Here is a 12,781-nt window from a genome sequence, read left to right on the forward strand (position 1 = left end):
CCAAATTAAAATGAACAAATCTCACAATCAAAAAAATTATCGGCGTCCTCGATTCTTCAATTGGCGATGAAATATTTCTTCCTCAAGTTCACGAGCATCCGACTTTCATTTTCAGCGATGAATATTGAATCTAAACCATCATCTGTCAATTTCATTTTTTTTATCAAAAAGAAACTGTCCAAACACGTGCATAAAAATTTAAACCACTTTGTCCTCACACGTCAATCACGCGCATGCACCATTGCTCGATGTTACCCTACCACACAAATATACGACAACCCTTGTAATCACGTTAGATCCCTTGTAATTGGAACCTTAATAATTTTATGGCTGCAGCTCCGAGCCTACCTGAGGTTGCCCACCTCTGATTTAAGGTACTTCCCCGTCTAACTACACAAAGTGTCAATGAAACTTCCCCACATTCGTGGCTGGACCGGCATTGCTTTCTTTTCCAATCCCGGCCAAGCTCATAAATTATTTGAATGAAATTACTAAACTGGAGGAGAATCATAAATCTCTAGGAAAATTTACTAAATCAGACTCCAAACAAACGACAGTTTGTCTTAAAATTTAAGGAGAAGAGTTTATTTTTGTAGTTAGCAGAGTTTCTGCCATTTCGAGTCGTGAATATAATACATATTTCAATTTTAATAAATTAGGATTATATAGGATTATAGGTACTGGCACTCCAATCATTTGTCTGAAAATTTTAAACGTTGATGTTCATTTAAAGGGTGAAGAGAAGGATTTGGAGCTGTTGGTTTTGCCTGAATCGAGCCAGCCAATTTTGGGGCGTGAGTGGATTAGAGCTCTGGGTGTTTCCTTGGCTTGCCATGATGACATTAAAATTAAGAACGTATCTTTTGTGGGTAATTTGAGAATTAAGATCTTTCATGACACCTTTCGTTCAATAATGACTGACGGATCTTTGTCTTTCGACAATTCCAAAATCATTCCAAATAACTCGGACTACTTGAAGTTCGATAAAATACAATATAAAACTAGAGCAGAAATCACCGGAAATTCGACTATTTGACGAAACATCACACCTCGAATTTTCGCCATCACTCACCCCCACTTCAACTACCTAACGCCCAAATTCAAATTAAAACCGAATTAAAAATAATTAAACTGCACTCGCAGAAAAATCGTGCAACCTTACGGTTCTCTTCCTTGGAGATTGAAATTCGAGTCACGTCATCTTTCAAAATCGGACTACAGCCACGGCACCGATAATAATAATAATACCTTTTTGAACTACGGTGGTTATCTAAACCATCCTCGAAACATCGCTATTTTTCGGTAAATTGATCTTCGCCTGAAATCCGTTAGATTACTGGCATTTTTAGAATTTTTCTCCTTCTCCACTTTAATCACACTTAAAATCATCTAGAGCTTCGGCGGCTCCAAACGCTCTTTTTCAAACATTTTTAGCGTGTGATTTCTCATTTGTTTCCAAATCCGAAACGCGGATTTTTAGAAATTTCGTCGGTTTTAAATTGTAAAACCGGTCATGTGTGTTTTACTCAGTGTGGCCGAAAACCATTGAAGCCCACTGCATTTTACAACGAAAATTCTGAAGCCCAGAGCACACATGAGAACACCTCTGGGAAAATAAAAATTGTAACCAAACTGACAGAAGCAAGAACTGTAAGTAAATTTAAGCATAAAAAAATTGTAACATTCATATCCACCATATTATTCATATCAAAGGAATAATAGTTTTCAAATGTAGTACGAAAATCAGCATAAATAAACATCCTGAGTAGATATTGTAAATCTGGTTTTAGGAATTCACAATGTCCCTACTTTCCCAGAAATTTTAATCAATTCTTTCAGAAAAGAAAGGTACACAGTGACCACGCAAATCTATAAGGTACAACTTCGTCAAACTTAACGGGAACGAGTCCATGAGCAATACTCCGACTTAAATTATTTTTATTTACGTTAATTCGAAGGCATTTTTATTTTTAAAGAATAACTGATGTGGTTTCCCAACCGGCACATAACAAATAAAAAAATGGTGGAATATTCGAAGGCCCACCTTGTAAACCGCTTAGTCATTTAATTCCTTTCAACAGTTTTACATTCGATTCAAGCTCGTTTTTAAAGCCCAGCGCGTACAAACATTTTTATTCCAATTAACTTAATTCTAGCATCCGTCGCGCAGTTCTTTCTTGACGTTTTCCGTTGAGCTAACCCGCTATTGGAAATCTGAAAAATAGAATTTTATTAATTCAGCAGTGATTCACAAAAAGATCTTCTATTTATTCTACAATACTTGTGTCATTTCGTACTCATCTAATTTTAAGACTCGTCGAAACTCTCACCGGGGGCAATTTTCTCAATTTTTCCCGTCCCTCGCATCATCGACGTGTTCTCACCATGGCCAACCGCGGAAATATCACTTTAAATGGTCAAGTAACAGCTGCAGATTATGATACTGAATTTGAAAATGCAAAGCATCTTTTCAGAAATGTCCCTGCTTTTTACGGGAATAAGCACGATATAATTACTTTCAATATTTTCGAGGAAGAAGTTCAATATGTGATCCATGTCGTACCTACGAGTAAAGAGGGTTTATAGATCAGTGTCCTCTACTCAAAAATAACATATCCTGCCAGATCAGAAATTGAAAGGAAAACATTTTTCTCTATTTTGGATTTATTAAAAGATTTAGGCAGCAATTCCAGACTCGAGAAAACCAAATTGGGAACTCCGGAAGAACGGAGGGATTGTCCGCGGTATAAAAATGAGGCCGTGCAAGATTTCTTGCGTAGACTCAAAGAATATCATAGGGCTGCCCTTAGAGAGGCAATTCGAGTACATGGGGAAGATTCTAGGGCTCTTCTTGAAAAACAACTAGATTCAATTGCCGTAGCTCACTTCTATTCATTGTCTCCACCTTATTATCAACACGCGCTTTAACATGCAAAATATGCAATGTTGGAAGATGTAACCAACATGGTTAAAAAGTCTAGAGCGACTAAAAATGAGTATACTTTGAGAATTCTTTTGAGAATACTACCTCATCGGACCTCACCCGTACCTACCACGTTGTTCCTTCTCTTCGATGTCTCCTTCCATTCGAACTCCCGTTCCCTCTCCGGTATTTCTCCCGGGGCTCCCTGTCTCCATGCCAGCCCTTCCAGAAGCTCCTGGTGCAGCCATTTCTCCCTGATTTGCCTCTCCCGCGGGGGCTTTCCCGAACTCCCGCCTGGTCCTAGCTGGCAATCAGCACCACCTTTCCTTCCATCCGGTGCCACTTTCTAACCCGATGATGCAGTCGAGTACCGCAAGGTCGACTTAGGGGGCGAGAGAGGGGGAAACTATGATGGTCCTCCTCACAGCTGCTATTCAGCTCCTCACAAGCCCTTCCAGGCCCTTCCACATTCTGGCTCGGCTCCCACCTTGACGTTTTCCTCGTCCCCCCAGCCGCTCCACTGGGCTTGTCCTCCTCGTTCCCTGGACTTTTCTCCGTTTCCCTCTCGACCTCCCAACCCCTCCCTCTTCTCTTGCGTCTCGTTCTCCAGGCGGCCTGCTCCAATTTTTCCTTCACGGGGTCAACGTCCTCGGCCAGGGTGCCGACCCACCTCTTCAATGTTTCTACCTCATCCCTAACTGCCTCCACGCCCGTGCTGATACCACCTACTAGTTTATCTGTTCCGCGGTCCCTTCTCCTTGGCCCCTCCCCTCCGGGCTTTTCTCCTTGATTATAAGGGTTCTCACCAGGCCCTTCACTCGCCTTATGATCATCCTTAGGTCTTCCGCCAGATCCTCCAGCTTGCCCATACGGTCGTTCGTTACTTTCTCCAGCCTATCCATCCTTTCCAGCACCGACTGGTGCTCATTCTTCATTTCTCCCGCTCCATCCAGACCGCCGACCCCTACCCCCTGCGTCATCAGGCCTCCACCTAATCGCCCCTCATTGCCCTGGCAGTGGGGCAGGCTCTCCACGCAATCCTGTCTGCTTTGCGCCTTAGCCTTATCATCTCCCGTTGCTTCTACTACCCCTGGGTCATCCACATCTCCTTCATCCACCGGTTTTTCCTCATCGGACCTCCCCCTGCTTGCCGACTCGCTCCTACTCCTGACGATTTCCCATCCTTTCTCGGGCGTACGTGGAATTTCCTTTCCCGCTGGAATTTTTAGCGATTCGCCACCCCTCAGCATGAAATTCTCTATTCCCCCTTTCCCCGTCTTTTTTACAGGGCCGGCCCCTCTTCTTTTTTACCTGTGTAACCTCCTCTTTCTCGGTTAATGCCCGTCCACCGCCAATCTCCGTTCGTTTCCCCATAACCACCTCGCCCTCAGCCAGGCCCTCATCGCCATTTTCTGGCGTCCTGTGAACACAGGTTGCCATATCTTACCCAGGCTTCCCGCTCTCCGTCTTTCTTCTCTCTCCACTCCCGCTCTCTCCCTCTCTTGGCGTCCCTAACCACGTTGCCACTGCAGTTTGCAAGACTGCAGAAAAACCGCCACAAAACGCTGCACCCCCGCGTTGCCTACACTTCCACCTGTTCTCCACTCAGAACCGCTCACTCAGCGCTCCTTCAAACCTCCCAAAACGCGAAAAAAACTCAAAAAGACGACTAAATGAACGGACCCACACAGAAAATCAACCGTCACAGATCGCGACCCTAGCGCCCTCCATGCATAATTTTATATTTTATTCATTCTTATGAGAGTCCTAATCGTATCCCCTTTCAGCTTGTTTTAATAAATCTCGACATATCGAGCTGCTGGATTTGCTGAAGCTGAAGGTTGAGAAGAATTTAATGGCGGTGGTCAATCCGTTAAATGAGCTGGCGCCTAACATTTCGATTTTTGTTTTTTTGTTGGGGTGATCGGTACCAGAGGGCAGGCTAATGGACGGAAGATGCAGTGAATGTCCAAAAATTACGTCGCAAACCTTATTTGATAATATATTTTATTATCCACGAATGTTTGTGTAATCTTCAAAAGTCGACTCCTGAAACCTGATCCACTGCATACAAACTGCATTACAATAACTTTCGTTTCGTAGGTTTTATCTGTACTTTAATGTCAAGATTCTTAAAATCGCTGTAACTTATAACATTGTATCCAGCATCCAGTATCTCATTTAAAGCTCAATGTTTTATTAAAATCGACAAATTTAATTTTTTTGGGAGTTTTAAAGTTGAAAGAATTTTTCATGTAATTATCCCACTAACACCGGTTATCGGAGGCCTGCTTCCTATTCTCAAATCGCGTATGTTAAATCATCCTGTTCAATCACTAATGTTATGTCCAGAGAATTTTCGCGGCGGAGGACATTTACTTTTGTAAATCAGCTAGAATTTCTTAATTAATTTTTTGGACGACGCTGTTCTTTCTTTTTATTCTTACCTGTGAATGATTCTCGCGTTTAATATAATTCAGTGGAAATTAGTTAGAGGAAGTAGGAAAAAGATTAGGTCCGTTAACTTTAACTATTTATTTAAATTCGTTTTGATAATTCGTACATAAGAAAAATTGACAGTAATGATAAACTAGAAAAACCTTGCAATCAATTTTGGATCTATCTTGGATTTTATTTCTGAGGAATTACTCACGGAGACTGGTTATAAATTATAGGATGTGAATGCTGAGGGTGATTCCACCACTTTTCTCTGCCAGATGACAATCAGTACACTATTACAGATACTTAGGTGGAGTACCTATCTTTCACTTGTTAAATTTGGTTGGAATTGAATTTGAGTCTAATTTCTCAATAGTTTTTAATAGTCACTAATAGCTAAAATTGCGTCAAACCCACTATTCACCAACAATTACTGCTGATTCCCTTGATCTGCAAGAAAACCGTTTACTCTCGGTTTAAGGATGTCGTATCTCCGAACAATTTCTAATTAATGCTCCTTAATATTATTCAGGAGCACTCCGAATGTTTAATAATATAGATTAAATCCGAAACACTAGTCAAAGTCGGACCGATTCCAATGATATTTCCGCCAGGAATTTGTAGCTCTTTAGGGAGCAGGTTTTTTCAGACTGGTTAATTTTTTTGGAGGCTCCCCTATTTATTCTTTTTTGAAAATTAGGAAATTGCTAAAAGTGGGAGAGGTGGCGTGATTTCCACCTTTCTGATTTCGGGTTCATTAGCTTGGCTTTACTTGCTAAAAAATTGCGAGTTGTTGAATTTTTCCTGGCGATGGCCTTTGTGGAATGCAGCGTTGCATATTCCCCTGAGGTCAGTGGCGGGTTTTGGTGGATTGCCCAATTTTTGTGGCGGCGGTTCATTGACTTTACTTTTTCTTATTTAATTTAATGATGTTGCGGAATTGATAAAATAAGCTGGACATTACAGCCCCCGCGGAGAAAATCTTTCCTATTTTTTGGGTGAGATTTTATCGGAAAATTAGAATTTTTATTATTATTTTTTAAACGGTTACGGTCCGCGCGTTAATCTTTAAATTGTTTGTCGGTAAGTAGGGGGTGTGACCTAATCAGCATGCTAATTACGGCCGGCAGAGGCACTGGGTCACTGAACCGCGTGAGTGGCCATCCGTGTCGGTAAGTAGGGGGTGTGACCTAATTAGCATGCTAATTACGGCCGGCAGAGGCACTGGGTCATTGGACCGCGTGGATGGTCAGCTGTTGGGGTGAGTTGTTAATCTATTATTCATTTATTTTCGAGGTTGCAAGCAACAGGTGTCCCATTCCGTTTTTTTGAAGTGTTTTGGTGTTTTAGTGTGTTTTTGTCGTTGGTTACAAGGTACTTATGTTTTTCTCTATAGGATAATCAATTGTTAGTTTGTTGAGTGTTTTTTCTTACTGTTTGTTGCTTGTTTCAGATGCGTGGATCGAAACGCGAGTGGCAGAGAATGTTTGGGCGTCAACCCCGGGTGAATTTGTTCCGGGTGGACTGTGGTGTACCTGAGGGGTTGGTTGAGTTTGTAGGGCTTGTGCTGGGTCCTGATCCCAATTATCGTGGGTTGGCGAAGCTGCTGGATGAGAGGTTTTTTGGTGGACGTCTCCGGGGTTTCACGGTGTGGCGGACAAAGGACTATAAAGATTGTTTTGGGTACACTGATTTCCTGCAGAAAAAAATCTTCCTTCAGGAGTGTCTTTTTTCTGCAGGGATCAGTAGAACCTGGTTGGTGCGTATCCTTGTCCATGAGTTATGCCATGCTCATGTTGATGTGATGGGAGGGAATAGGGTGGAGAATGGGTCTCATGGCCCAAATTGGAGGGCGGAGGTGGAGAGGCTGAACCTTGCCCTTCGATGCAATATTGAGGATGACTCGGATGTCAATTGGAGGAGGTTGCGGGGTTTCGGCCTCGAGATTCTTTACCGGTGTGACAGATGCGGGATGAAGCAGGTTCGGGGAATCAGGAGGCCCCCTGATTCAATTTTTTATTCCTGGTTCCCCCGCCACGAGAAGCGCTGTGGGGGTATTTTTGTTGAGGCATAAGTTTTTCTTATTGTTTTGAAAGAAAATTTTTTTGTTTTTTTGATTCCATCTCCCTTTCTTCTTCTTTTTCTAAGCTCTACGAGAGCTGGGAAGAAGATTAGAGTGCCTCTTCTCCTTCTGAACTTTTATGTCTAAGTTTTTCTTTGTATTTTTTAAGTATTATTAATGTTGTAAGTTTTTCCTTATATTTTTAATTTTATTATTGTATGTTTATTGTTATAAGCTTTCCCTTTTTTTTGTGAATATTTTTGATCTATAATAAATTTTGAATTTCCTATTAATGGCGTTAGTTGAGTTACGTAAGTGAGTGGCATGTGGCGGAATGAGGTTGGCATCACCTTTTCTTGGGGGAGGTGATGTCAAATGTAAAATTAATTTCCGAACTTTTCGATTCTAGGGGTCAGTGTTCCCTATTAGGCTAGTTAAATTTTGATTTTGATGTGATCCAGGTGAGTTATGTCGCTAGGAGTTAGTGTGATGCTAGTCTAGTGTAGTCGGTAGGGGTTGGCATCACATTTTCTTGGGGAAGGTGATGTCAAATGTACAATTAATTTCCGAACTTTTAGATTCTAGGGGTCAGGGTTCCCTATTAGGCTAATTAAATTTTGATTTTGGTGTGATCCAGGTGATCCAGTTATTTGGATAGGAGTTAGTGTGATGCTAGTCTAGTGTAGTCGGTAGGGGTCGGCATCACCTTTTCTTGGGGAAGGTGATATCAAATGTAAAATTAATTTCCAAACTTTTAGATTCTAGGGATCAGGGTTCCCTATTAGGTTAGTTAAATTTTGATTTTGATGTGATCTAAGTGAGTTATGTTGATAGAAGTTAGTGTGTTTATTGGTATCACGGTTCTTTGTGAGGGTGGGATCGCGTTTTCCGAGGGGAAAGTGATGTCAAACATGAAAATAATCTCCGAACTTTTTTGGTTCTAGGGGTCGGGTCTATTTAATGCCTATAAATGATTTTCGATTTTGTGTGACCTTAGTTCTCTGTCAGCCGATCGTTTAGGATTTTCGGGGCTTTTCCGTTATACATGTGATACTACTTACAAATATGTAGATATATATATTTTTAATATATGTCTATATATTTGTTTACAAATTAATAATTTTTCTCAATCGTTGTTTTCAGCGAATTCTATAAATGGTGAAGTCTGACTTGGTTTCTCCTGCGTTTGCATTTCTGTGGTGTCGTAGTTGGTATTTCCGGCCGGTTCGTTGGTAAGGCCTTGATTTTGGGTCTCCGCGGAGTTATCATTTTCTTCCTAGCAACTCTTCAGTCTTGTTCTTCTCGTGTGTGTGTCTGAGTCTGTGTGTCTTCTCGTAAGGTCTGATTTTTGGCGTGTTCATTTTCCTTTATTATGGATCGTGGGAGTATTCGCTCGTGAGGTTTATTTTTTGGTTAATTATTTTGTCGATGCTCATCATCCTGGTGTGGTACAGTTCGAGGAGCTTTTCGTTGCTGGAGCTGAGAGGGATTGGTTCCTGTGGTGGAGTGATCGGATGGACGATATGGCTCTTGTTTTCGAGGGTACCGAGATACTGGAGGCCACCTCGCGTAGGACTGGAGTTCCCGAAAGGGTACTCCTTGCTTTTTTGAGCTCCTCTTAGGATCCCCAGTATGCAACGGTGAGTTGTATTTTAAGCATATACATATATATATATATGTATATATATATATGTCTAATGGTGCGTTTGAGGACATTTTTTTAGACACCTATTTTTTTGCATATATTAGTTCTCCGTGATTTTGTAAAGGTATGTATGCATTACTTTCCCTTATATATATAATCTTCTGCCGAAAACATCCATAATGGTACTTTTGGGGACCGTCCTCAAAAATACCACCACATATATTTTACTGTATATATAGTAGAGTTCACCACGGCTAAAGCGCTTTGCACCTTCAAAATTAGATTTAGGACAATATGTTGAAATTGAAGAGACATAGAGGAATTTTGGTAAAACTTTTCTGTATGAATCTCATCTTGCTCTACACAAAGCGTCATATCACAAATACACACACAGTTCACAGTTTGATCTAATATAGATACAAATTATAAGTGAAAAAAAAAAACGAAAGTCAACGGCGTCCTCAAAAGTACCCGTGAATATGGTATTTCATATACGCTATGGTATTTTTGAGGACTTTATTTTCAAAAGAATAGTTACTTTCGAGGACCTTTTGTTTTAAAACCGTCAGCTTAATCAATCGTTCAACTAAATAACCCCTCCAAAATTGGTCATTGGCTGCTAATTGATTAATGGTACACATGCAGTAACATGCGAATTGTTAAAAAAGGCAAACAAATGCGTTGAGTAATTCCATCTCGTTTTCTCTCAGTGTTCTGTAGAAGATGATCAATCCTCTTGGAATTTTTGTAAATAATTGAAAATTCAACTGGAACACAATGCAATTATTCAACGGACTGTCTTGCGATGTGTTGTAAAATTTCTAGTTAATTGACCTGGGTGTTAGGGGTAGAATATATTGTTTAGCGAATTCCCTCAATCGAGGCAGTTTTATCAAGCCATGGAAACTTTTATGCGCAGGTCACATGGTAAATTCATAAATAAGGAATGATAATGGAGGAGAAAATCCAAATTAAACGATGTCCTCGAAAGGACCTAAACATATAAGATTTCATGTATACTGTGGCAAATTTGAGGACTAAATTTCAAATGAACAGGTATTTTCGAGGACTTCCCATTCCTACACAGGGAACCACTGTTCTCGCAGCTCCTGAATTTCTTCTGTGGAACAAATAGTATCACAAAGAATTTTATGAAATAAATTGAGAAAATTATACTAGGAGAAAAAATATGATGATTTTCCCACATACAAATAAAATGAATGAGTAAATTCCGCGAATTCTATCATCAATTCGATTGTATCTCTACCGAACATTCTATCAGCATTTGTATATCTTCATCAGATTTTCCAATAGGGAAATCAATTTTCAACTTGCCAAGTTTGATTTTTCCATTCAGCTTCGCTTACACAGCTGTTTTCGAGAAATTTTTCCTGATTGTAATTTTTCTATTTTCATGGACGAGGGCAAGAGAAAAGAGAAGAACAAACAAATTTGAATTATTTGGAACATACAATCTATCAGTTCCAACAGTTTGATTTGATATAGGTACAAATTAGGGGAGATAAAAAAAGAAAGTCAACGGCGTCCTCAAGAGTACCCATCAATATGAGATTTCATATACGCTATGGTATATTCGAGGTCTTTATTTTCAAAAGTATAGGTACTTTTGAGGACATAGTGTTTTATTACAATCAGCTTGATCAATCGTTCAACTAAATAACTCCTCCAAAATTGGTTATTGGCTGCTCATTAATTAATGGTATACATGTAGTTACATGCGAATTGTTAGTAAAACCTAACAAATGCGTTGCACAATTACATCGTGTTTTATCTCAGTGTTCTGTGAGTAGATGATCAATCCTCTTGGAATGTTTGTAAATAATTGAAAATTCAACTGGGACACAATGGAATTATTCATTTTCGTGGGATGTGTGGTAAAATTTCTAGTTGATTAACATCAATGTTAGTGATACAATATATTGCTGAGTAAATTCGATCAATCCCGGCAGTTTTATCCATATCGGAAATTTCTATGTACAGGCCACACTGTAAAACTATAAATAAACAATCATAATGAAGGAGAATATACCTATGAGATTTAATTTATATTGTGGCAGTTTTGAAGACTAAATTTCCAATGAATAAGTATTTTTGAGGACCTCCCATTCCTACATAGACAACCATCATTATCTTAGCTCATCAACTTCTTCTGAGGAATTGATAATCTTACAAAGAATACTGTGAAATGAATTGGGAAAATTATACTATGACAAAAAATACGATGATTTTTCCCCATACAAATAAAATGATTGAGTAAATTCCACCAATTCTATCATCAATTCGATTGTATCTCTACCGAACATCCTGTGAGATGAGGTTGGATGAGACGAGAACATGCAGATTTTCCAACAGGGAAATGTATTTTCAACTGGAAAAATTTGATTCCACCATTGATTCCACCATTCAGTTTCCCCTACATAGCTGTTTTCGAAAAATTTCGCCTAATTGTAATTTTTTGGCTTTCATTGACCGAGGCAAAAAGGAATAGAATAAAAAACGCATTTGAATAATTTGGAACATAAAATCTATCAGTTCCAATAGTTTGATCGGGTATACATACATATTATGACTGAAAACAAAACGAAAGTCAACGGCGTCCTCAAAAGTACCCATGAATATGAGATTTCACATACGCTATGGTATTTTCGAGGTCTTTATTTTCAAAACTATAGGTACTTTTGAGGACCTAGTGTTTTATTACAATCAGCTTGATCAATCGTTCAACTAAATAACTCCTCCAAAATCCGTCATTGGCTGCTCATTAATTAATGGTATACATGCAGTGACATGCGAATTAATAGAACACCCTAACAAATGCATTGAACAATTACATCGCGTTTTCTCTCAATGTTCTGTAAGTAGATGATCAATCCTGTTGGAATTTTTGTAAATAATTGAAAATTCAACCGGGACGCAATGGAATCATTCAACGGATTTTCGTGTGATTTGTTTTAACAATTTCTAGTTGATTAACATCAGTGCTAGTGATAGAATATATTGTTGAGCAAATCTCATCAATCCCGGCAGTTTTATCAAGCTGTGGAAAATTTTTATGCACAGGTCACATTGTAAAACCAAAAATAAATATTGATAATGCAGGAGAAACACCAAATTTATCAATGTCCTCGAAAGAACCTATACCTATGGGATTTCATTTATACTGTGGCATTTTTGAGGACTAAATTTCCACTGAATAGGTATTTTCGAGGACCTCCCATTCCTACACAGACAACCATCATTCTTTTAGCTCATCAACTTCTTCTGAGGAATTGATAGTCCTATAATGAATTCTATGAAATGAATTAGGAAAATTATACTATGACAAAAAATACGAAGATTTTCTCCCATACAAATGAAATGAATGAGCAACTTCCACGAATTCTATCATCAATTCGATTGTATCTCTACCGAACATCCTATGAGATGAGATTGGATGAGATGAGAACATCCAGATTTTCCAACAGGGAAATCTATTTTCAAGTGGAAAAATTTAATTCAACCATTGATTACACCATTCAGATCTCTACGTAGCTGTTTTCGAAAAATCTCGCCTGATTGTAAATTTTTCGTCTTTCAAGGACGAAGGCAAATGCAAATAGAAGGACAAACGCATTTGAATAATTTGGAACATAATATCTGTCAGTTCGAACAGTTTGATCTGATGAAGATACAACTTATGAGTGAAAAAAAA

General features: G+C 39.2%; 2 protein-coding genes across 3 annotated transcripts in view; one reads left to right on the forward strand and one right to left on the reverse strand.

Moving 5' to 3' along the window:
- Positions 1-12,781, reverse strand: part of LOC105270201 (cyclin-dependent kinase 20) — a 161,997-nt gene that overhangs the window by 106,537 nt on the left and 42,679 nt on the right. The window lies entirely within an intron of this gene.
- LOC105270200 (sprT-like domain-containing protein Spartan) lies at positions 6,658-7,604 on the forward strand. The gene is made up of 2 exons (XM_011310986.1): positions 6,658-6,736; positions 6,816-7,604. Exon 2 carries the CDS (start codon positions 6,816-6,818, stop codon positions 7,434-7,436), a length of 621 nt encoding a protein of 206 aa, XP_011309288.1. The 5' UTR covers positions 6,658-6,736; the 3' UTR covers positions 7,437-7,604.

This window comes from Fopius arisanus, unplaced genomic scaffold (genome assembly GCF_000806365.1).
Source record: "Fopius arisanus strain USDA-PBARC FA_bdor unplaced genomic scaffold, ASM80636v1 scaffold00081, whole genome shotgun sequence".
NCBI classification, from domain to species: Eukaryota; Metazoa; Arthropoda; class Insecta; order Hymenoptera; family Braconidae; genus Fopius; species Fopius arisanus.